Raw genomic sequence first — 27,491 nt, 5'->3', positions numbered from 1 at the left:
AGTTCATGCAATATTTCTAGTAAAACAACAGAAGTGGGAATTTGTAAGTAAATATGACAGTTAACATCTTTTGAACTGCGACAGCTGTAAAATGTGGGTTTCAGTCATGTAAAAAGACTGTGAATTGTGAAGAATTCAGATGTTTAATTTTACCTCCATCAATAACTATTACTGACATTAATTGCATATAGAAAGCCCTATAAATCTTACATGCTTGCTAGGCAAGTGAAGAAAATTAACACTAGTTTAACAAACAGTGTTGAAAATCTTTTGAGAATGGAGTTAGGCAAATGACAATACTGAATATAAATATTGATGGTGAGCTTCTGTTTTATTTACCCACTTGAAAATCAGGAATAATTCCATTAACTCTACAAAAATGCCACTTGACTATAAGAGCAGAAGCAAAACTACAGTCTGTCCTTTCATTGGCAGCTTGATTTTAACAGCAGAATGGTAAAAGACAGCTTACGTTTGGGAAATTATTATGGAAATTGGAACTGGACTTGCCCACCAAATGTAGCCTTTGTTTAATAAGAAATGTCATTCAACGTGAGAAGCACGGATTTGACTATGATGAGTCTCTAAATCACTCTAGAAAAAAAAAGGCAACAAAAAAGAGAGTGGATGCTCGTTGTGACTACCGCCAATACAGAATTATGCTGTTCTGCTGATAGACAAGGCAGTTATTCAGCATCACTAAAGCACCAAGTCTTGTTCAGGCACTTATTTTAATGGGCTGTGTTAAGTGTGTCACACTAGGCTCTCACCTAATTCTGTAAACCCAGAAATAAGTCACGGCACTGCACTTCAACGGTGTTCCTCTCCTGAGAAAATTTTATATCCTATGAAATATTTTGTAAGTTATGTGAGGAAATTTTTTTGAAAATGAACAGAAGGCACACAGCAATCTGAACTTACTTGCCCTCTCTTGTGGTTGTAATATTTGCTGAACGTGGCAAAAGGCCATGGGTGGAATTTTTTTAAAAGATAAAATACAGGAAGAATGTAGCACATGGGAGAAAGAAAGCTTTTCTTCACTTCCTCCAGTTACATCTTTTTTTTCTCTCTGTAGAGTACAGCCAATAACTCCCCAAGTTTTTGAACCTATCAGCAGATACGACACACAGAAAATGAACTTCAGACTGTAGAGCAGGGCAGAAACATGATTTTTGGAAATGTACCTTTATGCTTAACAGCTGATGTTAGTAACAAAGTGCATCGTTACTGATACAGTACAGAAGCAGCTAATGGACAGACATCTGGATGGTTCTGCATGACCTGGTGGAGAACTGCTCAGGGAGAGCCACTATGTGCAACAGCTGAGCCTGAACCTTGTGGAATTGTGAAGGTGCTTATAGTTTTCCCTGAAATACGTGGACGCTACCTTCCCTCTTCCCTACAAGTGAGTTTCACTCTTGATTTTAGTGGAATACAGTCAAATCACAACCAAGTTGCTTTTATTGTTACATAGACTGACGTCCCCGTTGTAGACTCCTACAGTCAGCATATTTTAGGTCCAACCCAGTTATTTTACTGAAGACAACTCATTTCCCCAACCCTCACTCTCCTCCCCCTCAGCTTCCCAGGCTTCCCAGGCTGGCAGTCTGAACAGGAACGGAGAGCAGAGAGATGAGAGGGGGAGTTTTCCAAAGTTTAATGTCAGTCAAAGAATAGTCTGACTCCCCCCGTCCCCGTGGAGAGTTAGTTACCTGTGCTATATGGGAGACAGGGGGGCAAGTTATTCCTTTGGCTGGCATCAGGGAAAAACAATTGAACAGGATAGAATAGGATCATGATCCATCTTGATCTAATCGAGCTGCTGTCCAATTGTCTGTACAGTAAGTCTCTTACACAGACTGATACTGACTGTAACAAACCAGCATATGCAGAAGCAATGTGAACATAAGGTTTGTTACTACAAGGACTCACAGGTTTGCTTCTCAGTGCAAAAGCATTCAGAGCTTCCAGATTTTAAGGACTAATTCTCCAGGTCTAACTCTGCTCTTATTTGAAGGGACAGATTGGCTGATGTCCCAGACAGCACTAACTGCTTTCCATGTGCTGAATAATCACAATAATAATAATAACAACAACAACAATAACAATGATAATGATGATGATAATAATAACAATAACAATATTAATATCAACTATTTAAAATAATAACAACGTTGTTAAATGCCTAGTGACCCGAAGCAGATGTTTTAGCTAGCCTTCCAATACTGCAAACCTAGGGACAGAGATTTTAATTGTGTAAGATAATGAAGAATATAGACTACTCCACCAGTATCTCTGAAGACTGTGCTGTAAGGAATGTTGTGCTCTTCAAGGCTCTGTTTTCCTCAGGGCCCTGTTGTAAACTGACTTACCTTAAGCACTGTGTTAAACAGGCCATGGACAAACATTCTTCTGTGCACTGTATGATAAAGAACATTATGGTGGCCAATGACAATACTACAAGAACATTTAAACTCCCATTTATGAAGGATGCCACCTGTAAATTAAAGATTACAATAGCACCCAAACAGTGATAATTGAAAGGAAATAGCAAAAAAGAGTTGACATGTGGATTACAGTACTTTGTCAAAAAGCCTGAGATGAGAAGTCAGTCACTGCAGTTCACTCAATAAATACTAGAAAATGGTGTAACATCATAGATGGAGTGTTGCTAAATGTCCTATTTTTACTTGGGTTTTGTGAAGAACATGGATTGAGGTGATATTCAGTGCAAGATCCAGATGCTGCAAAAACTTGTACAACTGCATAAAATATAGTCGGGGAGTGGTGTGGGGGGGTGGGTGGTGGGGGTGGGGGAAGGCTAACCCCAAAGCTTTTGAGATGTTATCTGCTTTTTGTGGTTGCAAACTACTGCCTCTCCTTTTTTCAGCTTTCACATTCTTTGTCACAATACCCTATAATTCTTTAAGTCATCAGATCAATCGCTTTGGAGCATAATTACTGCCAGCTATTTGTTTAAGGCTAGTATATACACTTGCTTTCCTCCTGTGTAATATCCTGTCATTTTTTGCTTTATATTTAAGGTACTTAAGTCATGTTCAGTGGGAAATGTCCAAGCACTTCCTGGGTGCACAGGAGACACAGAGAGCTAGTTCTGCAACATGTGCAGAGCAGAACCAAAACTTTGCCTCCTTCTTCTCTTTATCCCATCAACTCTTGGCAAATCTTGAGACAGCTCATTGACAACAGCCACACATACTCTTGGAGGGTAGGTACCACTCTACGACTTCAGCAGTAATCCTGAGCAGCACCACAGTCCATCCCATGGCAGCACCTTCTTCTCTGGAGAGAAGCTTCATACGCGTTGGCTTTGGCTGAGTGGAACCCTTCTGCACAGAAACTGAGTCATGCAGGTCTTTGCAGCTGATAATTTATTGAGTCTTACAACGTAGATCAGACGGGAGCTATTGAAGTGTTGTGTTTTAGCAGATGCAGTACTGGAATTTGGACGCTCAGAAGCTGGAGAGGGGTTTGTTAATACGCAAAGGAGATTCTGGTCCAAGACTGCCCCCCTCTGTTATTGCCTCACAACTGGAAAAAATGTTTTCAACTGCTGTAAATTCTCATACCTGATAATGTGAGAATACCAGTATACTGATTTTTATTGGAAAAAAATTAAGTGACGGTTATTTCAGCTGCTTAAATGCCCCTGAAATGTAAAAATGGAAGGCATACGGAATTTCTTCAGTAATTGAGTAGGGGTAATTTTATTGAGCTGTTTGCAACAACTAGAATATTAATATTTCTCTTGGTTTTCTCCATTCACATTTTATGTAAAATTACCCTGAAATACAGGCTATGATTTTTTACAGTAATCGGTTTTTCTGTGGCAAATACAAATTTCAGTATCACTTGTCTTTTGTAAGATTTCTGCTAAGGTCAATTTAGCATTTTATTTGTGGAAAGCTAACTTCATACGTTTAACATATACTTAAGTAAATACCGTAAGACTGAGTCTATTCTTGAAAATTCCAATTGTGATGCTTAAAGATGTGTAGGGGAACAAAGCACCCATCTCTGAACCTTGTCATCCACATCAAATCCCTTAAAACAAAACCAGCAAAGAGAACCAGGCTGTTTAAAACTAAACAAAAGAAACAGATGAATAAAATTTATGAACAATATAAATTGCTATCTTAAAAGTGAGTTTTGTTTGGGTATTTATTCAGTGGCAAAAAAACCCCACCTCTATGTGTTGTCAAGCAGTATTATCGTAGGAGACAATTCCGTAATTATTTTTCAGAGCCTAATGAACAGATGTGGTTTTCCTAAAATTGCAAATTCAAAAAACTGAAAATTCAGGGTTTTGCATTAATCAACAAGGTGGAAAAATGGATCATTGGACAGTATTTAACTATTCTTGTTCCTCTTGTCAAGCATTTTACTCTCATGGCCACGTATAGTGGAAAAGTGCTGAAAGTAGACTGGGGCCGATCAGAGATGTGTAACTGGAGCATTCACGAGTATGTAGGGTAGGAGCTCAGACAAGAAGCTCAGTAGGAAATAGACGAGAAGCTCTGCTTTTAGGTAACAGCTTAAGATACATGTTATTTGGAAAGGAATTCGTCCTTGTTCCAGACATCTCTTGTATTCATTACTCTAAGTATATATTACAGAGACCACCATGGTATTGCTTCCAGCTCTTACTGGGTTTAAATGTTCATTTCAGCCTGGATTTAATTTTGAAGAAAATTACTTCTGGCACAGCCAGCCAGAATCTGTAGGACTTCTGCTTACTCAGTAAAAAATGGGGGGTTTGCTGTGTAATGTTTTACCATTGGTGGGCTGCAACTTAATCTGCACTGCAGTGTAATCTGGTGAAAAGAAATCTGTGCTCGCTTGGGCCAGCCCAATATCATATTTGAGCCTACCTATTTCCAGCTGCTAGTAGATCTAAACATCACAAAGTCTGGTCTTTCCTCTTTGCTCAGAGCACCCTGCCTCCATGTCGGCAGCCTCCCAGGATCTGCCCATCAAACACATCTCTCTCTCGGGACAGCTGATGAAGTCTCAGCATGCAGTCTGGGAGCAAGTGGGAGCGGTGATTATGGGTTTTGCATTTTAACTGAAATGTTGTTTATCTTAATGTTAATAACGCCTTCTCCCAACTTTCTCATCGACACACTGTTGGAGCATGGGCTAGAGAAGTGGACAGTGGCATGAACCAAAAACTGGCTGAATTCCTGGTTGCACTTCATGAGGTTGCAACCAGCGAGAAGTCCGGCTGGAAGCCAGTCACTAGAGATGTACCCCAGGGGTTGATATCAGAGCCAATGCTGTTTAACCTCTATTAACGGACTGGTCAATGGTGGGGAGTGCACCTTGAACAAGTTTGCAGAAAAACCTGGGAGGAGTGGCTGATACACAGGAAGGATGTGCTGCCATTCAGAGCACCCTCAGCAGGCTGGAGAAATGGCAAAACAGGAACCTCATGAAGTTCAGCAAAGGGAAGTGCAAGCTCCTGCCCTTAGGAAGGAATAACCCCAGGTACCAGTACATACTGGTGGCTGACTGACTAGAAAGCAGCTTTGCAGAAAAGGCCCTGGGCATGCTGGACACCAAGGTGACCATAAACCAGCACTGTGCCCTTGCAGTAAAGAAGGCAAACAGCTTCCCAGCCTGCATGGGGAAGAGCATTTCCAGCAGGTTGAAGGAGGCAATCCTTCCACTCTACTCAGCCCTGGCAAGGCTGCATTTGGATGCTGGGTCAAGTACTGGGCTCACCAGTACAGGAGAGACATGGACTTATTGGAGTGAGTCCAGTGAAGGGCCATGGAGATGATTAAGGGCTTGGAGCATCTTTCATAAAGAGGAGAGGCTGAGAGAGCTGGGCTTGTTCAAGCTAGAGAAGAGAAGGCTCAGGGAGATCTTTTCCGTATGGATAAATACCTGATAGAAGGGAATGAAGAAAAGGGAGCCAAACTCCTCTCATTGCACCAAGCAACAGGATGAAAAGGCAACGGGTATGAAAAAGGCAACGGGTATGAATTGAAACACATGAAATTCCATCTGAACACAAGAAAACACTTTCTTGCATGCACACCCACACACACAGCCCCCCACACGCCCCCCTGAGAAGGTTGTCAGATGCTGGAGTAAGTTGCCCAGGGAGGTTGTGGAGTCCCCATTCTTGGAGATACTCATAACTTGACTCGACATGGCTGTGTTTAACCTGCTCTAGCTGACCCTCCATGAACATGAGTGGGGTTGGACTGGATGTTCTCTAGACATGTCTTCCAATGGTTCTGTGATCCTGGGTAACGCTCATGGGTCCAGAACACTGCTTGGCAGCAGACCAGGAAATTCTTCCTTCTCCTTGCAGCCTGAGGGAGAAGGAACACACAAACCCTCCCTGCCCAGTGAGGTGAGATGGGCTCCTACTGTGTGAGCATCATGTGAGGATAACATCACTTCTCTGGTGGGCTGCCCTTTCGTTGCAGCTGCGAGGAGGCTGTGGGTGCAGGAGTTAAGTTAGTGCTTGGGGCTCCAGTTTCTCAGCAGGTTGAACTCAGCCTCCCTGCTGCTCATGGACCATAATGTGTGGCTGAACTCCCTCCCTAAATGGATCTGGATGAGCTACATTTGTCAGAGCCTAAGAAAAGGGAGCTTAGCTCCTGGCTGTGTCTCCAGGCTCATCGAGCTATATCTGTTCCTCAGCATTGGCCAGAAAAGAGCTCAACAGCTAGCTCAGATGCTGAAGTATAAACCAGGATAGATTAATCTTACTTCACAAATCTAAAAGGATCTAATTTGACTGCAGAATGAAAACATAACTTCATGAAACACTAAACTTGCCATACCTTTATCAGTTCCATCACCTTCTGGAACCTTCATACCGAGAGATGAACAGAAAAATACATGACCAAGAAATATTGGTATTTTCCCACCTCCCTATGTTCCATTTGCTCAGTTTTGCTCCCTTTCCTGCACATTTGGAGGAGCAGGACCAATCCTAAACATGAACAGTTACAGTTCAATGGCCATGGCATCAGTCTGGCTTCTTATGTATCCCTTTCACTTACCTCATTATGTGTAATAAGCTTCAGATGAATCAACTCAGCAACTCACTAAATGCTGACAGCACTGAAATCTCCTAAAAGGTATCAAGGAAATGAAAATGACTTATCAGGCATGCCAACCGATAATGATGCAAAGCTGGACTACTCTGACAGCTCCTGCCTAAAAATAGAGATGTAAAAAGCCACATTTGTGGGGCTGGTATCAGAGAAATAGTTGTAGCACAAAGGAAGTCATTAGAAAAAAAACATCACAAAAAATAGACTAGCTACCTTTTCCAGAAGTTGTTTCATTGCATATTCATATCACAATATAACTGTGTAATTGTCTTAACTAATGAAGGTAAACTTTAAAAAGTAAGCACGGCAAATATGTTAGAGGCAGTGTATCACAATTACATTTTTCATTCAATTTTTTTTCCCTGTTTTTAATTTGGAAAATACAGTCCTAAGTCCTTCTCCCATCTCTCAGCACATGACTTCATAAATCACTTAATTAGTGCAAGTGTTGACAGACTGATCTTGGCAAACCACTTTTCAAAAAGCATTGTATGTACCATTCTATTTAATAAAAATTACAAAACATAAAGAAAAAGTCAGCTATGCTTTACCTCAATTATTACCTCTGTCTTTGTGTTCTTTAGTTCTTTTAACAGCAAAAAATAAATTAAAAAAAAATATCTATGGATTGTTGTTAGGCCTAGGGACTAGTTTGAGTCACACAAATGGATGTTCCATAGTCAAAACCTTTGGATGCAATTGGATAGTGGGGGAGAGAGGGCATTTAAAAATGTACATCTGTTTGTAAGATATATTAGTTTAGAAGAGAAAAACACTACTCACCTTCATAAACATAATTGTAATGAAAGAATATAAGACCTGTTAAGTTTTTAATTATTCACAATTTAGAAATATCCTCCAAACTTGATATTCTCACTTCCCAAGTCTTGTAAAAAATGGCATAGCAACTAACATTGCATTCATTAGTATATAAAAAACCCCAGAGAAATATTCTAAGTATATCCTAAAAAGCAGAAGATATTAAAGCAAGGTGAGGATTGATAATTACAGTGTAATTTTTCCCCACAGCCACCAAAACCATCCATTATTGTTTCTGTTCAATTCCCACAAATACTGCTGTTGATGATCCATTTGTTGTTTCACTTGTACCATTAGATAATCAGCCTGGCTCACTTTGAGCTCACCAGCCTGCACTGCTTCTGTCTTATGTTGGATTAGTGGAATTGTTTCCAGCTGTATTTTTGATACCATTCCCATGTTATCCTATTTATAGGAATTTTGTGAAATCTATATAGCCAAACAAAGGATGGACCATGTCTTGCTGGTGTGAATGCTTTTAAAACATGGTGGCTGTAAATCATTGTGGGTTTTTTTTGAAATCACTAAGGCTTGGCCAGTTCAAAATCGTAGAAGGTAAATTCATGGGGAAAATTTACATTCAGTAAATTTCTTCTTAAAACTCCAGGGTTGTTTTTTTTTGGATGGAAGACAAAAAGTAAACATTGGTAAATCATCTGCACATTGATATTGTGCATATTGTGAACTTACTCTATTTGTAGATGTGCATCTTACAGAAATTCTTTCAAGGAAGCTTTAAATTTTAAATTTTAGCTTGAACTTTTGAACACGAGCTGTTGCTTGTAATTATGTAAGGAGATCTATGGCGCTTTCCAGAGAAAGCTGAGTAAAGCTGAATGGCAACGTGTGATTCGCTCTAAAAAGTGGACAAATAGTGTAAAAAATAGCATTGTAAATCAGGAGAATAAACTGATATTGATAAAATCAGCTGAGTTACTCTTGAAAGCACACACTTTGCATAAACGTAAAATGTTAGTCTCATTTCTGCTGCAAACAGGTGATTAAAGTATAAAGTAATTTGAAGGATGCAGAGTTACAGAATCTATTTACCCATCGGCGGGATTCTAGAGATTTTTTACTCAGTCCCAGTACTCTGACTAGCTGCAACCACACGATGGTGCTCATGGACTTTGCTTACTACATTATAAATCGGGGGCGGGGGGGGGACGGACGGACGACTGAGAGAGAGGGAGCCAGACTTCAGCTGGCTTTTCCTTGTCCTGCCCTGAAACACACGAGCCAGCAGCAGTCACGGATTAGGCTGATTTATCGCTCTGCTACACTTACCGAGTTTTCAAGGGCATTGCAAATAGACCTATCCATCTGCTTCCTTGTCTTCTGGATATTACTGTTTAGCTAAATACATAAATTAGGGACTGAAAAGGTAGGAAATGGTTCATGTTTCACGTCAATGAGCCGAACGTCTTACTGCTTCAGAGGAATTGTTACCTTGCAAACTACTCTCTTCTTGACTGGTGCAAAAGTTGCACCCAGCTGGAGGTGCAGTGGAATAACTGCAGACAGCAGGATCTCCCAGATTCCTCGATCTGGAGATGCTTTTTAGATGTAGGAATGCTTTTTAACCTTTGCTATAGAAAACAACCTGACTTAAAGAGTTTCTTTAAAGCTCAAACACTGCTGCAGTTTTAGTGGAAAGGTATCTGTGTACTGTGGATTTGGACAAGAGCCTGCAGGACTGGGAATACTACATGGCAACAGGAGGTTCTGCTTTACAGTTAGTCCTTGTCGTCTCCCCGAGACTTACTGCCTTCCTCGCCCCTAGAAGGGGCTTCGATTTACAGTAAAAAAGGGATGCACATCTCTCTTTCACCTACAGCTGTTGTTTCTTTACTGTAGTTCTTCGGTGATTTCATTTGTAATTTCATACAGACGGCCAGTCATGTTGTAACGAGTATTTTCATTCACCTCTTAAATTCTCGGGACTTATTAGTAGCCTTAATTGGAAATTCGGTAGTGTATAGCTCAAGGTAACTCGTATTTCTGTAGGAATTCGCAGTGCCACGTCCCCATCGCAGTGTCCGTCCATAGGGCAAAAACGTGCATATGTACTACGACGCTTTTAATCAAGGTTTATACTAAGCCAGACTAGTGCTTGAACACTTTAATATAAATATTTCCCCGATGAATCATTAATCCACACACCGCATTACACGGCACCGGGGGATACTCCCATTCCAAGCCGTACTGCGGAGTAGGCACCTTCTAAATCATTGAAAACGAAGCGAGCGAGGGACTTAGAGGAGAGGAACATGAGTTAGAAGGTAAAAAAAACAGAAGAAAGAGGACACCGCCATGCACAGCACCTGCCCCGCCCCGCCCCGCCCGCCTCCCCGCGCACCTGGCCGCGCCCCCGCCGCGGAGGTCGGGCTCGGGGGCGGGGGGCTGGAGCTCAGGCACCGCTCATGCCTCTTTTTTTTTTTTTTTTCCTCTCCCTCCTTTATTTTTTTTTTCCTCCCCCCTTCTTTCCACCTTCTGCTCTATAATTGCCCGCCTCCTTTCGCTCCCCTTTCGCCTTATCAGATGCGGCGCAGCGAGGGGAAGAGCGGCCAGAGGGGAGGGAAGCGGCTCTCCCGCAGCCGTCTCAGCACCCGCAGCCACGCGTGAAAGCGAGCGGCGCACGCCCCGCCGGCGGCTCCCCCGCTGATGCCCGCACAGGTCGGTGTGAGCTCCGCGTCCTCTCCTTCGAGAGCTGGGGCGAGGCGGGCGGGGGGTCAGCGGCGGCAGCGCCTCCCGCCCACCTGCCCGGCCACCGCCGCGGCGGCCCGAGGGGAGCCCCGGCGGGGGAGCTGGCCGAGGCAGGAGGCGGAAGGGTGGTGGGGAGGGGGGAGCCCCTTAGAAACTCCCGCGAAAGCCTTACTTCTAAAAAACAACAACTAAAATATAACCGGTCACGCTTTAAAACGGAGGCACGCTTTACAACGTCTCCTCACGGCCGGCGGGTGTTACCGCGGGTGGCTGCCCGGGCAGGCGAGCCCGCCCCCGAGCCGCCGCTCCCCGCCGGCGTGGGGTTCCCGGCGGGCAGCCCCTGCGTCTCGCCTCAGCTCGGCGGAGGCAACGCGCTCCCCCGCTGACCCTTTAACTTGCGGGGTGGGGGACCTGTCTCGCAAACGGGAGGCCCGTGGGCAGTGCGTGGCGGCGGGGCGTCAGGAGCGGCTGGAACCGTGTTGCGAGGGCTGTGGAGAGGCGAACGAAACGCGCCTGCCGGGTCGTGGCACCGCCGGCGGCTCTGCCGGAGCCGGGACGGCGTCTCAGCCTCGCCGCCGGCCCCTCTGCCGCTTTCCCGCCCTTCCCGTGTGGGGGCGGCGGCCATGGCGGCGGGCCCGGCGGCTCCCTCGAGGCCGCGGCGGTGCCGGGGCAGGTTGCGCTCTTCTCTTCGCCCCGCGGATCGTCGCCCCGGGGAACGTGTGACTGTCCCCAGGCAGCGGGGTGGACGCCGGGCCACGCTGCTCCGTGACGACCCGCCGAGATGGGAGAAGAAACCCAGTTCCCACTCAGAAGGGCAGCACGAAGCCGCCGGCCGTGGGGAGGGGTGGCAGGGCTGTGCCGAGGCGCCTCTGCCTCTCCGCCTGGGCTGGCCGCGTTCTGCGCAGCGCGGGGGTGTGTGTCCCGTTTCTGCCGGGCTGGGAGGCCTTGGAGGCAGGCTGTTCCCTCAGGAGCAGGTGCCCTGTCGCCCAAGGCCGGCGCAGAGGCCCCAGGCAGGCAGGCAGGCAGGCGTCCTGGAGCCCGCCGGGGAGAGGAGCTGTGAGCACCCAGGGGAGCGGGACTCACCTCACGGGCAGGCCTCCCTGCTTGGCCGCGTTTGGCCTCTGCTGCCAGGGCTAGTCTGTCCAATAATTTTTACAAATAGTTAATAAAGAGCAGGATCAATAAGATATTTCTTCTTATTCCCAGATGATGTCAGCCACAAGGTGGCCGCAGACCAGTGGTTACCTTTCCTAGTTAGCTGAACCTTGAAGTGCAGGTCAGAGCAGAGGTGACCTTGTGCCTAGTTTATACAGCACCAGCTGTATGTATCCCAATGAACCACCTCTGCGCAACGACTTTTCTCTAAAAGCATCTGTAAAGAGTGTTTCTATGCAGGATTACCCATCGGTTAGTATTCATAGCTCTTATTTGGGAGGAGGGTTTATATCAAACCTAGCAGACAGGGAACCATCGCCGTGAGTGAATAATTTAATGTCTAGGTTATTATGTGGAAAGATTTGCACATCATCAATGGTGACTGCATTGAAGAATGAGTTGTACACTCTTCTTTGAAGAGTCTATGTTTAGTTGCTCTGGGTTGCTCCTGAGTGAAGGGAGAAGCATCAATGCCCATTGTGAGATGCACAAGGGGTGAATTTCAGACTGTTTAAGACCTAACTCTTCATTTTTCCTGTTGCCTATCACTAGGCAACTGTCTGCCGACTCTGCTGACTCACATGGATCCGATCCTTGGGTGTCTGGCACTTTGTTTTTATGTAGTAGGAAGCCTGTGCACTTTGCTTGGGTTTCTGAATTCCATCTGGAGGATGTGTCCTAAGAACTGGGCATAGCAATACCTGTTTCTGGCACACATCTGTGTTATTGGATCTAGCTGTTTGCCTCTGTCTTGAGAGATCTATACTGTAAAATATAGATTTGTAATATATATTTAATTTGTGTGAAATTTGTTGATAATTTGGCTAAAACCTAGGTAACATCCTGTGGGGATGGAATTCACAGTGTTTAAGACTCCTATATATTTCTAGGTAGCATATCACACATTCATGACTGGGATTTGCAACAGCAGACCTACCAAGTCCTGGGATAATTATGGCAAATCATAAATACTTGAAGAGAAAAAGAGATGTAGGTCTTGTCCAGTTATCTGTTTAATAATAGTTGAGGTACTTTAGTTTGCCTTTTATATTAGATAGTAGTTGTACTACTTGCTTTGTGCCTTCTTCAGAAGACAGTGAAAGCATGGAAGGCAAATTTGATTATGGTATGTTGGGAATGTTTGAGAAAGTGACACAGGAGGTAAATGAGAGGGACCTGCAACACGGAAATATGTAAACCAAAATTTACCAAAGTAAACCTTCAAATGCTGACTCTTTGGTGACAGAAAGTAATCTACTATTAATTATCTTAATCTAATTCTCCTGTAAAACGCTAACAGGAGAGGGCAGCAAAAATTCTTCTTCCTGGCCCGGAAAATCAGCTAAAACCAGTGCAGTAAAGTTGAGCGATAAACAAACATTTATAAGCACATTATTATGAACATGTTGATATATCTTGAGAGGTGCTTCTATATCTGTTGAATAATTGTACTGGAAAGTGTTAAAGGCCAAGTTCAGATAAGGAATTTTGTACTGTTCTTAACCTAGCTTCTGTGGACAGATAAATTACCCATTCTGGAACTTGTTCTTTGGCACCAGAATTGCTTCCTGTAACCCAGCTAGTTCACCTAGGACTACCTTGAGCATTCATGTAACAGAGCTGCACTCTGAAGTGTTGAGGTTCCTAACTGATTGGAGTAAATATTTTTGACCATGCTATTACCTACAAATAGAATTAGTGCTTATTCAGCTGATATGCTGCGTGTCTTCTGAGCTGTGTCTGCTTTAGTCACATTAAGTGACAGGTAGTACAACAGAAAGAGCAGAATCTTTTGAGTAAGATGGAAAAAGGAAAAATAGAGTAGGCTGTAGAGGACAGTGAGAAGAGGACTTGTGTTTCCTCTGAACCAATTTCTGTGTTTTTTGACAACTGATGTGCAAAATTGCTTAGTTGAACTGATCAATGATTATTTCACTGGAGTTATTGAGTACGTCTATTTGCTGTTTTATGGTAGGCTTGCAGGGCAATTCTCATCTCATTTTTTTTAAATTACAGAATCCTGAAATACATAATTTCACACCCCATTCTGGATGCTTTCTGAATAAGAAGTAGATGACTGGTTTAGTCCTACTTTGGTATTGAGAGCTTCAGAGTTCTCTACCAGAGGCATCTTCATTAGGTGCTTGCAACACTGGATTGTGTAGAGATGCCCATTTTAGCTTGTTATGCATAGCACGCTCTACTCCTAGTGCTCATGTATGCTTAAAGTTTTTTTCTTTACATGGGTTGAATTTTCAGAACTGTTGAGTAGCCCAAATGTTGAGTAGTTCTTTGTCCCTTTCAGGTAAAATATGTTTTGGTTATAAAGCTGCTGTCAGAATGAAATCTTGGCTTCACTGATGTCTATAAATTCCTAATATTTTTTAAATGGAATCCAGATTTTGCCCACACTTCTCATTAAGGTGGATACTTTATCTTTGCAGGTTTAATAAGTTTTTGGGTTTTTTTGTTTTCTTTTTTCTCCTATGTGTTTTCAGACCTGCTGATACTGTGTGTATTGAGGGGAGGAAGATGCTTTGTCGGTATGAGATACAGAGCTATCTCCTCTTGGCTTTTTTAACTGTCGCAGTTTTCTTCATCAATGATGCCCAGGGCCAAGGTAAGTCATGATTAAAAAGCTGGAGCTTTTCACTCTTATGTGCAGAAATAGACTTTCTTATTCCAAATGCAAGTGTTACTTCCCTCTTAGTAGGATGTGGATCCGGTACTACTGAAATGAAGCCGAAGTTTTGCTGCTGATCGTGGGGTGGGGGGAGTAGATTTGTGTGCGCTTTGACCCTAGTATCTCAAGTAGCGTAAATCTTTTGGCAAATACAGATGTCTCAAAATAAGTTATACAAAACAGTGATTTTTTTTTTTTACCCATATTTACATGGAAGTACTGATTAGAAATTGTTGTGACTGTTCTCTAAATAATAAGTTTGAAGGACCAGCTATGATATTAAGCTTGTATGAAATGTGTATTTTTTTCTTTGTTGGAACAGTAGCTGTTGTAACACTTACATCATTCAGCATTGCACAGGACTGTTAAATGTCACAGACTACTTCTGCAGCTTTTGAAAAAAAAAATTCCTTTGTGGGTATTAAAAGATACTGCTGAGATTGTTAGGCTTAAATGCTTGTTGGATCGTATTGACAGTGGCTTGACTTCTAGAGAAAATTTATCCTATTGCTTGGGGAAGAAGGGAGGCAGAATGCCAATGAGTTCTTATGATTTCTAAAGAAAGACATTTCTCTCAACTTTATATTTATGTAAGCCCTTTGATATGAGACTGCATAGGCATAACTGGGAGCAGAATTGATCCTGGGGCTCTTCTAAAGCATCTTGTATAATGCATTATTCATGAGCACATTCAGAGATTAGTGGCAACCTGAGGCTTTCCAGGTTCTGGTAAATGCAAGTAGCAGTGCTGTCCGGTCTGCGTGGCACTCAAGTGCTGGGGAAGCATACCATCTCGGATACTTGGGAATCTACGAGTGTTTTACAAGCCTCTCCCAGAACTTAGGGACATATGTAAGCAGTAATATTTAATGTGGGCGATGTGAGGTGAATGAAGAAATACATGTTCCCAATGTTCAACACATCAATTCTGGTCAGAAATGAGGTCCAGAATATTTGTGACTTAATGAGCCAATAAAGCAAAGCATATGTTTAGTCCTCTCTGTATTTCAGTCCTAATACATATGGTTAAGATTTGCAAAACAGGATTGGGGATTGAGATCCATCTCCAGAAAGTTTTACAAAATTCCTTGAGCTTGGAAAACCATACTCTTCCCCCACTCTTTTTTTTTTAACTTGGATTTTATCAGCCATATGTAAGGGAGAAAACTCTCAAACTATTAATAGAATGAAATGAAGGTCAGGATTTTTTCTACAGTCATCACACCAGCAGAAGCTAGAGTTGATGTACTGGATGAATAAAGAACAATACTTCCCTTGTTCTTATACTCTTTCAGCAAGCATCAGCTGCTGAATGCTGTCAGCGGTGTGATACTAAGCTAAGTGGACTATTGCCTTGGCCCAAAATGGCTGTCATATTATTCAATGAGGTGATAGGAAGTCTCTATTCCATGTTCGCAGAATAAAAATATCTCTTGCTACACTTAAAGTAAGGAGATGTTTCTCAAATCCTTTCCTTTCTCAAGGTTGCCACCCCTTGCAGTAAACTTTTCATGCAGCTGGCCAGCTATTAACGATTTAATACAGAGCTAACAGTATGTTTGTCTGTTTTAAGAAACCGTGCACTCTGCCAAGGTGTACGGAGAGCTGGTATTAGTTGCAGTTTGTGTTTCCTTCCTTTGGCAAAGATGTTCAGGTAAAGGTGTGTAATGTGACTTCTTGGAAAGGACGCTATATTTGGGAGACTGAAATCAACACGCCTGAAGCTACAACTTATTCCTTCAACTGAGGAGCTATCTGCATTGAGCTACATGGTTTCATGTCATTTATTGCTCGAATGCCTTATAAACCACACAGCGCCATTCAGTTTTTACTCAACAATTATTCTTTCATCACTGCTGTTTCATCCTCATTCAGCATAATGTCACATAAACAACAGCTTTTGTCTACTTATATTCTTATATAGTACACAAAAATAGTGCTGGGCAAGAAAAAGACACTAGAATTTTCCATTTATTCATAAAGAAACTTGCTTTAAGAATTTTCCTTCTGTATTTAAAGTTGGAAACTTTTCTTTGTGTAGCAATAATTTCCATGTGTTACTAATGTAATTGGTAAGTAATTGCAGTACATATTAACTTGGTCAATTCTTATGACGAAAGGAAATTGGAAGCCACAAGGTTTAGTTAGTATGCAGTCTTAGACTATTGGATGTCTTGGAGAGCTGCACATACGCAGTTTACGGTATTCTTCCTTTCCATTGAGATAACTGAATAGTTCAAAACACTCTTTCCCTAGTTGTCCACAATAGTCATGTATTTGGAGCGCTAATTTACCTGGTGGTATAAACCAAAGTCTTGAACTTGTCTGTAGCTTTCTTTTGGGTGACTGCTCTAATGTTGCTGACGGCCATTCTCTTTTGCATTCCTGTAAAACCACTTAACAAGCTCTAGCTACTGATTTTTATCAGTTAACTGACTCAGCTTGGATTAATTTTTTTCCCTTTCTGCAAGAAGTGAGATTTTGTTCCACAGACAATAAAGGTCCAAAGAAATAAAGATACCCTCCTCAGGTTGGTGAATGCGTAGTAATTCCCATCAATATTTTGTTGTCTGTTCCAGTGTTAGATTTTTAACTTCCTTAGCTATATGTACTTTTCTATGCCAGAACATTAGTCTTTGCACAACTAAGACACAGTTGAGTATCTGTCTGGTGAATAATTCTTTTCTTCCTGATGGTTAATTGCTGTGTGGGAATGTCTGTTCCCTTGCACTGCCACCTTTGATACAAAAAGCACCCAGTGAAAATTGACTAGTTATGTAAAGACTATTCTGGCACAACTCTTCTAGTCTTTCACATTGTAACTCTGTAGTAAACAGAAAAACTTCTGTGTCCTTCTTTGCTTGTAAGATCTGTGATTGTTTTTTAGGGGCTCCCAAAATTTACCTGGTTTGGTGATGGCTAATAGCAATTATGTCAGAATTATGCTTCTTTGTTAGAAGGTGCTTCCATAAATGGTTAAGCTGAAAGTAAGATGGAATGGAATGACAGCAGAAAGGAGATGGCAGAGAAAATTAACTCTGCAATTCTAAGACATGATTATTGTGTCAATTCTTGGTGTTACTTTGTTGCTGTCTGCTTTGCCTTATAATCCCCATACGAATTTACCATTTAATCTTGGTAAAATGTGCAGCGTTTTTACACTTGCATACTGTCATTGTTCAAAAGTTTGCTATTCTGTAGACCAAATAAATAACAAAAGGAACTGCATAGTTTGCAAATGTCTAGGTATGATTTGTCACTCTTAATCCATTCAGCCCCAATTCATTGCGGTTTATGTATCGCTCAAAGACAGAATGACTCTTGAGAATGAATTAAAAGCTGTAATCCATAACTACAGTCTGCTTGGCTTTCAAAACTTTTTTGCCATAGTCTCTGTCATTTTTTTACAATTACAGCATGCTGAATGTTCTTGCAGAAACCTGCCCAGCCAAACCTTTTGCAATACGAGGGCCAAATTTTCAAAGAACTGATTTCGCATTTGCAGTGATTCCTGCACACGCTCTTGCTTGCAGCCTCTCTTTCTCTAAACTTCAGGGAGGTGACAGGCAGTCTGAAGACAAGGTCTGATAAGGTTGTGCCCAGCAACTGGAGAAATGCATTGTTTGGGTGTAAGCCCTGTGCTGTGAAACAGGAGTTTTTAGTGTATGGAACTGGTGCGCTGCCTGCTGTTTCTGTCCCCTTGCCTCTCTTCTTGAGCTTGTTCTCTGAAGTTTTTGAGAATGTGTAGGTGTTTCTAAGCTGGTTTTGGTGCTTACGTACTCTCTTTTCTGTGTTCTGGTGTGAACTCCCTCAAGGCAGAGAACTGCATAACCTGCCTTTAGTCTGGCAAAACTGTCCCTTATGAATTGAGGGGCTGGATGCAAGGGAACACACTTCTTGTATTAAACCTTCAGATTTTTAATTCTAAGACCCAAAATGTTTTTAATGGTAGATGACATGAAAAAAACACCACCCCAAATCTCAAAAAAACCTACAGCCTGCCTCTTTCTTTTATTTCTTCCCCCAGGCTGTTGGAAAAATAAGCATGTAGGAAAAAGTAATCAGTTCAGGACAGGTCTTTGGCTGCTGCTAGTGCCAGAGCTGCATTGACTGTAGCAGGTCAAATGAAGAGGCCAGAGACTGTTGGCTAGCACATTCTGCCTGTTGACTCAGATGCTCCATATGTTGTAATCCTTAAATCTCAGAAATGTCATGAGAGCTGTTGGTTAATTATATCTAGTGGACCAACAAACCATGCGCATGAGCCTAGTCAATTAAGAGCTATCTTGGGCCCTGGGGAAAAGAAATTTTCACTTCCCCCCTTCACACATTTTCCCTTATTTTATAGACTTAGTAACAGAAACCTTAAGGGTGGTAGTTGCAGAGACATGGAAAGTGAAGGAGACAGTTCAGAGGGTTGTGGAGGTAGTGGGAAGAGGAGGGTAAGATTGATGGAGGTGTGTGTTAGGTTTTTCTAGCCCTTTCTGTTGGTCAGCATCTGGGTAGCTTCCCTGGCTGCATTTCTCTCTAGATCATTCAGTTCTGTGAGCCAAACCCTATTTAAATGTCTGAAGGTTTCCTGTTATTGGCAGCCTTGGATACCATGGGCTGCACAACTAGCAGCTCTGCTTCAGTTGTTTGCTGTGAAGCAGGTGTGTGGCTCCCTGAAGCAAAGCGGCAATGCCATGTAGAGTGTTGTCCAGCACCAGTGGAGCTTGCCTGAGCAAAAGGATGCAAAGCTGTAAAAAAATAGTTTATGAGCATAGACACAAAGTTGCTGATATTGCAGTAACATAGGGTGGCTTTTCCGTTTGTTGCTCTGTGCATTGCTTCACTGAAGTACCACCTCTTTCTGAATCATGTCATACTTTTTCTCATTTCACCTGCTGCTTCTGTTTGAAACCTAGGTGATGGTACAATATAAATAGAAGCCAGATTTGCTTACCCTCCAGATTGCCCTTGTCTAAATCTTGACTTGCCTGTGCATGCCTGCTAGTCTTGCTGAGACTGAAGCAGTGCTTGCAGCTGGGCAAGTCTGTGTGCTGCTTAGGCCAGGTTTGCAAATTGGGCAGCTGATGTTCCCTCTGCCTTGTGCATATCTATCTTTCCTCTTGGTTTTTGTGTCTTCAACAAGGCTTTGAAAATTTGGCCCTGAGTGACCTTAAATGTGGGGAAACGCCCATGCTAATGCAAGGTAAAGGAGGCTAGGTAATGCATATTGTCAGGGTAAGCAAGGAGAGCAATTTTAATTCCCATATATTAACAAAGAGCATTTTTATTACCAGCTTTGCCTGCTAAACTAGAGTCTTAACATCTAACACTGTTTGTCTTCCCGTCCTCTGCTGTTAGGTTGTTAGTTTGTTTCTATAAAGGGATAAATAAAAGGTATGTCTGAAGTAGTGCACCTGGGGATGTCATTTTACAAACTAATAAACTGATGTTTGTGACATTTTAAATAACTTGCATCCTTTATCATTAAAATTTTGTGTTGTCTTCCTATATGTGTTTATTTTTGTTTGTTTGAAATTGGTGGTTGCTTTTTATTTGAATTTAAAATGTTGTTTTCTTTCCCCACTTGCAGTGTCCCCACCAACAAGACTAAGATACAATGTAGTCAGTCCTGACAGTGTACAGATCTCTTGGAAAGCCCCAAAAGGGCAATTCACTGGGTATAAGCTTCTTGTCACTCCAAGTTCAGGTAAAACAAAAGTCTCTCTGTTCTGTTTTAAGGTGAAAGGACTGTCTTTCTAAGGCTGAACAGCTTTTCAGAGGCTAGTGTCATCCTTCAGGGCTAAGGAACTCCGAGCAAGCTGTGGCTAACAGAGTATTGGCTGGTCAACAGAAGAGAGAAATTGATCTCGTGGGGGGTGGTCATAAGCATAGAATATGGAAACTGAATGCTTGAGGTAGTAGAAGTGGGTGGGTGCTAGTTATGCTCCATATGTAGTTCTTGGGAATTGTCGCTGATCATCTGTCTCTACCTTTCTTCCAGTGGGGTGTAAGGAAATTCAGGAAGTGTTCAAGGGAGAACATAGGAACCCTATTTCAGCCAAAGCTTTGAGGTGGATCTCCCCGGGCCTTCTCCTATACTGAGCTCCCAAGAAAAGACCAAAAAGTTTTTAGACTAAAAATAACCCCAAAACCTTTTAAAATTTTTTTGAATGAAAACTTGAAACATAAAGATAGGCAACAACGTGGCTGTGTCAGGCTACCTGTGTAGAGGTACTACTGTACATACTTGAATTTAGACAATGATACACTTTTAACACATAGCTAAAATACATCTTTGTACATATTATTATACAATCTTTATGTATACATAGAAATGTGTACTATTTGTATTTATACATGAGAATTTCCTTGCCTGAAGGAAGTGGGCAAAGAGGGTATTCAGAGCTGATGTGGGTACAGTGGGGTCAGAACTGGCAGCCACTCACAGAGCAGTGTCAAAGCCTGTAGGTGTAATGTTACCAAACTTGACAGCTTTTTGTCAAATGTTTATTTTTTTTTTCTTTATGAATAGTTTTGCTGGACACATTGGCTATTCCATGAGGCCCAGACAAAAGGCTGACCGATTGACCTTAGAGTGTTTCTACCTAAGAAAATTGGTCCCTGTCTTTGGTTAGGCTGCCTGACTTCTTGGTTTTCCAGGATGCCCTCTGGTCTGGCTGTATGGATAATCTAAAAAGTGGTAACACTTGGGTCATTCTAGAGCTTGATGTAGTTCTAAGTCATTACATTTACTGTGCTGTAAGAAAAGCAAACAAAGTTATTTGTGGGTTTTTTTCTGTCTTACAGGTGGGAAAACCAATCAATTAATTCTTCAAAACACTGCAACCAAAGCAATTATTCAAGGTCTTATTCCAGATCAAAACTATGCCCTTCAGATCATTGCATTCAGTGAAGACAAGGAGAGTAAGCCAGCGCAAGGCCAGTTCAGAAGTATGTGTCTTTTCATGCCTGACATGCAGAATTTATCAGATATTTAATGTAGCATATGAAATTGTAACAAAATCTAACACTAAGTGGGACAATGGAAAAACAGGTTCCTCTGTGGTGGAAGGCTAACCAGAGCCACAGATTTTAACTGGTACATACACAGCTGGAGGCCTGAATTGATCCAGTCGCTCTTGCACAGGAGTTTCTTGCTTTGGGCTATCTTTGTCTGCATTGGTTTGGAATCCCTTTCTTCCCTGTTCCATTATGAAATTAACCAGTATCTCATGGAAAAGAATCTTCAGTGAGTGGAAACCAGAAGGGAAGCACTATATTCTGATACTTTAAAAATTTCCTGCCCTTCGTTCAGCTTTTTATTAAAACATTCTTATAGCTGTGCCAACTGGCAACTAGTTGATAGTTCAATGATACTATGAAAGGCTGAATTCTTAATGATCTTCAGCTGTAAAATATGTTTACAAATCACACTTAAGACTTTTTTTATCTGACCTACACACACTCTTAATATCTATGTCATAGTGATATACATGTCTTAGCTAATTTGTCTTGATCTGCATCTTAAACAGTTCAGTTAAATATGATCAGTGGCGATTTGGTTGATAAAGACAAAAATGTGACAATTTGATAAAGACAAAAAAAGTCTGGGAGTATGGTTGAAAGCCTACTGAATTCCCTTGACACTGAATATTTCTCACTGCCATTGCTAAAACACCTTTCTCTTGGAACCAGCACAAGATAAAATATACTGGTTACTTGATGTGGTTTGTGTCAAAGTCTTTCTAGCTTTTCCTCACTGCAACTCTGTGTTTACTACTTTAAGTTCTATCCCGGTTAGGAAACCCACAAAACCACAGATTACTTTAGCATTAAAGAGCAGCCCACAGAAATCTACACCAAATTCTATAATTAAGTGTGGCTGTTTTTTAAACTGCCTCTATTCTTCAGGAAAAGTAGAGCTGGCAACTTGATTTAAGAATATGAGGGTTATGTTTTATTTAGTAAATTCTTTCTTTGTGACAGGTGAAATCATGTGGTACTTAATGAGGCTGGAGTTTCATTTGACAATATGATGCCTTGCATGAGTAAAACCAGATAGAGCATGTATTCAAATCCTCTTTTGCTCTCCTGTATTCTATGGGTTTTTTCCACTTCTCTGACAAATGGTCAATAATTCTTGAGATGAAAAAAGGTCAAACATATACAAAGCTTGGAGAATATCTTCTGGTTTAGTACATTGGAAATATGTTTTTAATGCTGCTGAGTTGTAATTGATGTATAAAGAATTCTCAAGCCTACAATAAAATTTTATTGTTAAAAGAATATTCCTCTTTATATTGCCAGGTATACTTTCCTATTCTAGTGCTAGTATGTTCTTATTCTAGTACACAGTATGTAGTTAACAAAGATCACTGGGGAATTTTTTCCTTTTAAAACGCAGCTGTAAAAACATGTACTACATCAGCTTTTTGTCAGTGTAAATATCTAGTAAAACTGGTGTCTTCTTGTCTCTTCTTCCGATGTGGTTACAATTCTGACCATTAGAAATAGCTTTCTCAAATCCAGAAATCTCTGTCAGGACGTGATCAGCTTGTCTTCTATGAGCATTTTCAGACTTCTGTTCGGTTTCTCTGAAGACTTGCCACTCAACAGCACTAACATTAGCGGCCATCAAGCAGCTTCTTAGCTTGCTCATAGCCTTTTCTCAAAGGAATGCTCTTAGAAGGCTAAACAATGGCATTCTTTTATACTAGCATTATTCTGGTAATTTCACTTCTCTTATTTTAGTTGGAGTCTAATTTAGGTAAGGGTTAAACTCAGCCTTCTGAGTAAGACCTGGTATTATCGTAGCTTTTATCTGTAACCCAGCTAATAAGCAAGGTCTACCTTGGTAGAAGCTGACTCCTCAGTAAGCTTGTGGACCTGAATTTGCTTCTGAATCAGTTTTACAACTGTTTGCTAAGGATGCAGATGATGTACAGGTACACGTGCTGTGTTAATAAGGAGAGGAGACAAACTTCAAGTTTTTCACCAGTTTTCTTACCTCTGTACCTGGAGTGCGAGAGCTGTAGGTCCTGCAGAAGATTATCGCACTGAGGAGGTCACGCTCAGATGTTTGGCAGTGGCTTGTTGTCTTTCTAAGACCTTAGGATGGTCTTGTGATTATATTTTGCATTGGAACTTAGAGCGGTCTTGACAGTTTCAGATATTCCATGTACTGTTGAGTAGATCAGTGAAATCCATTTGACTTTGCTTCCACTTCTATAAAACAGAATACTTGTATTGCCTATTTTATATTATATGTTTCAAGATTCAAACAACCTTCTTTCACACTCTCGCAATGTTTTCTGAAGGATATAGCACAGAGAGGCTGTGATCCTGGCTAAGGGTCAGTGTCTGCCTGGATGAACGTCAGTCATAATCCTGCTCTACATAAACTGAAGTTTTTAATTTGAGCAGAATTTTGTTTTCTATGAAAGATATTCTCTGGTTCATTCCTTTAAGCTGTTCCTGGCCATTGTAGACAGCTGAGACACTGACACCAATAAGTGTTCTAAGAAAATTCTGAAAGGATTTCTTTTTTTTCAAATACGTGACTTTTGCAATGATTTTGCCAGAATTTTTCAGACTGAGTAGAGTGATACTGGCTACTAATGTAATATTAGGAATTGCTAATCAAGCTGGATTCTGCTTGGCTGTTATGAGAGATTTGGGACATCATAAGGGAGGTATCCCACCCACTTGTGGGACAGGAAACTGTTGAATTCTGAACTTTGGAGTAACTTTGCTCTCATGGGAGTATCTGGTGCCCTGAACACAGATTTGGGCATGGGATCTAAGCTGATTCTTTGAAGAGAATAATGTAACAGCTGGCTTGTGTGCTTTTTTGTTGAATGACTTGGAGTGGAACTCTGATGCTGGACTTTCCCCAGCTAGTTTTGCCAATTTTCTGGACTATATTTCCAGTGCTGGTTCTTGTCAGCGTGGGCTTAGGTGCTGATGTCACTGTATTTGGACTCTCCTGTGTGAGGAGAGTCACTTTTGAGAATTTTAATGATGATAGGATGGGGAAAGATTTATAAAAAGTATAAACCCAAAGGGAGGGAGGGAAAACCCTGTAACAGTCACTTGTTACTTAAACATATGGCAACATGTTGCATTGGACTTCTTTATCTGTAAGAAGAAATTTACATGCTTCTGACTGCACTGTGTCTAGTTTAATTGATTATTTCCCCCTCCTTTTGCTTTTCAGTTAAAGATATAGAGAGAAGAAAGGAAACAAGTAAATCCAAGGTGAAGGATCCAGAAAAAACAAATGCGAGTAAACCAGCTCCAGAAGGTCAGATCATACACATATGACTTGTGTGATATTCTGAAAATAATCAACTTTTTTTATTGAACTTGGCCATTGCATAGATTTTCTTTAAGTCAGTACTTCAAATCTGGTTCCCAGGGTTAAGTTAAACAAAAGGGAAAAAATCAGTATTTTCAGTAATATTGGAGAGTTGCTGCAACAGAAGTATGGCTTTTAGTTCTGTGTTTTGCCTTACTACTTTATACAGTAAGCACTGAATACCACCATCAATAGCACAAAAGCAGTCTTTGAGCCTGCACTGAAAAATCATGTTGCCTGTTCTGGATACACTTTGAGTAGTAAAAGAATTGCATGCGCACGTGTGTGTATATACATAAAGATTTCATATCACCTTGGCTGCAAGACAGACTTGCAGTGTTAATTCCACTAAGGTCAAATTGGTATTATTGTATAATTGTGTACATAATAACTTGATAACTTTGTCCTAATGTAAGCCATATATATGTGAAAACATTTTAAATATTTTAAGGGGAAAAAAAGGAATTCATTTTTTCTGGTTGCAAGGAACCAATCTTGTGGTGAAATGTGATACTGCTTGTCATGAGAAGCTTGCCTAGTATGGACAGTAAGATATATTTCAAGCTTAATATATAACTATTTCCTGTTATTCTAAAATTCAAATAGCATCTTCTTTATGAAGTAATTCCAACAGTAATTATTCTCGGCAGTTGTTATTTATGATGTACTGAACACGCACAGACAAGAATAGCTTGATATGACCTTAAATAGTCTCTCTGTGAATAAATTGTACAGTTTCAAGGATCCCACTTCTCCTGTCCCTGTTAGCTGTCTTCTACTAATGCAAGTATCAAAGACCTCACCCAAAGCTCTTTGAAGCCCGTGCAATTCTTTCTCTCTTCAGTGGGTTTTACTTCTTACCATACATACTTGTGTCATGTTGTATTTATTAACACTATGCAAGTTTGTTTCCATGCAGCATTTCTCAAGCCAAAGCACCCTTGAATTCATCACACTGGCCGCACTGGGGAAAATTTTAGCTTGTATTTACAACACTTAAAGAGGCCAGTTATACCTGCTAGTGTGTGATAGGGTAGTGGATAGATGATCTTTCTTTCATGTCTAGAGGAAGACTGAGTTGGAAGAAATGAGAGAACTAAAGAAGGAAAGTGTGATTTCTTTTCTTAATGAAGGACAAGTGATAAAAGTTGAAGGAGGGAAAACTGGGCCAGTAATAGGAAAATGTTGATTAAATGCAGACAGAGGAAAGTGTCTGCCAGACTGTGGGAGAGGATTTATGCTTATGTGGAGTAGGGGCAAAAATACAGTTGGCAAAAGGAGATTGGATCTGCAGTCTCTTCCTTTTTAGGATTCTTGTTTACTTGCAAAGTCTTTAGGTCAATTGCTTTCCTCCTCCCCAGACAGATTTTTATTCATCTAAACTTCTGCAGTCGTGTCAGGGCAGTTTGTATCAGGGCAAAATACACTTCCACTCAGCCCTTGTGAAAAGCTATTGCCTTACGCATACTGTAGTAGGTTTTACTAGAAAACTGGGGTATATATTTTAAAGAAAGGCAAAAATTACAAACTTCTTGACCATCAAAACTGACCAAAAAGAAAAAAAAGTTATGCTATTTTTTTTGAATTCTTGATTTTTGTTTAGCCATATTCCCAACCCAGCTATATTTTAGTGTAAAGTAATAGACTTTTTTTCTTACTGTCTAGCTATTGCATATTTCTTCCCTTTGTGCAGTATAATGATTATTCAAAGTGATGGAGATTCCAACTGAATGACTTCAGTTGGAATGGGTGTAGGGTGAGAGTCCAAGCAAAAACGTACAGAAATAACAGCATCAGCAAAAAATGTGTAGTTGGGATAGAAGTGAATTCAGAACTGATACACAAAGAGTAATGGTATCAAAGCTTTCCTAGTTTAATATATGAAGACCATTCCACCTCAAAATGAAATTGGTTTAGAAAAAATAAGGAAGAATCTGTAGAAAAATGGATTAAAGAAATAAAAGCAAATTTTTATGGCAAACCCATGAAGAATAAATTGATCCTCTGCAGATGTTTGACATGAAATTATTTGAGTATGACCAAATGAATACAGGCCAGCAGTTAATTGGTTTCATAGCACTTTAGTATATGGCTAGATTTGATGGATTTAATAGCAATCCTGGTACATTCTGTGGCTGTGTTATATCCTTGATCAAATTGTTAAGACCTTAGGAGTTAACAATACAAAAGAAATTATTAAGTAGTAGAATATCTTATCTGAAAACTAGTGCAATCTTTGCCCACAAAACAGTTGAAAACAACTGTTGTCTAGATTGATGGTGTTAGTGGTTGTGGCTTCTGCTCTTGTCTTGACTGAAAGAATAGCAATAGCCTGTTTCACCATTTCTGCAAGTATTGAGTCAAGTTTTGATCTAAGGAGGTGCCTTCTGTGAACATGTGCCCTACTCGTTACAGGAGGATGTTTATATAAGAAGAAACTAGAGTGTCTTTTTAAGCCTTAGAAAGACAAAGGTCATCAGTCATTCTCCTGCCTATGAGGAACTGTCTGGCAAAATTCTCCGGTGTGAATAATTGGACAGATTTGGCATGTAGTAGGCCAGAAAATCTGAAATCAGTGTTTTGGGACAAAGCTAATAAAACAGAGCAATACACTTGTCAGCATGCTTGAAAAAGCATGCGGACTTTGTCAATAATGCAAGGTCTAGTTTGTTATTATGATAAC

At 41.1% G+C, this 27,491-nt stretch overlaps 1 protein-coding gene across 4 annotated transcripts in view; it reads left to right on the top strand.

Annotated features, from left to right (window-relative positions):
- Positions 1-10,178: 10,178 nt before the first annotated feature.
- Positions 10,179-27,491, top strand: part of COL14A1 (collagen type XIV alpha 1 chain) — a 123,696-nt gene continuing 106,383 nt past the window's right edge. For 2 of the 4 annotated variants that reach the window (XM_056332625.1, XM_056332626.1), the window contains exons 1-5: positions 10,420-10,592; positions 14,276-14,397; positions 20,042-20,158; positions 21,259-21,402; positions 24,668-24,754. In XM_056332625.1, coding sequence (XP_056188600.1) covers positions 14,310-14,397; positions 20,042-20,158; positions 21,259-21,402; positions 24,668-24,754 — 436 coding nt within the window. In that variant the 5' untranslated portion in view covers positions 10,420-10,592; positions 14,276-14,309. Of the gene's footprint in view, positions 10,199-10,418; positions 10,593-14,275; positions 14,398-20,041; positions 20,159-21,258; positions 21,403-24,667; positions 24,755-27,491 lie in introns of those variants that run through there. The other 2 variants (XM_056332623.1, XM_056332622.1) reach the window with 2 other exon arrangements.

This window comes from Falco biarmicus, chromosome 3 (assembly GCF_023638135.1).
Source record: "Falco biarmicus isolate bFalBia1 chromosome 3, bFalBia1.pri, whole genome shotgun sequence".
Taxonomy (NCBI): Eukaryota; Metazoa; Chordata; class Aves; order Falconiformes; family Falconidae; genus Falco; species Falco biarmicus.
Note: the sequence above shows the minus strand (reverse complement) of the source record. Positions and strands in the feature narration are given on the sequence as shown.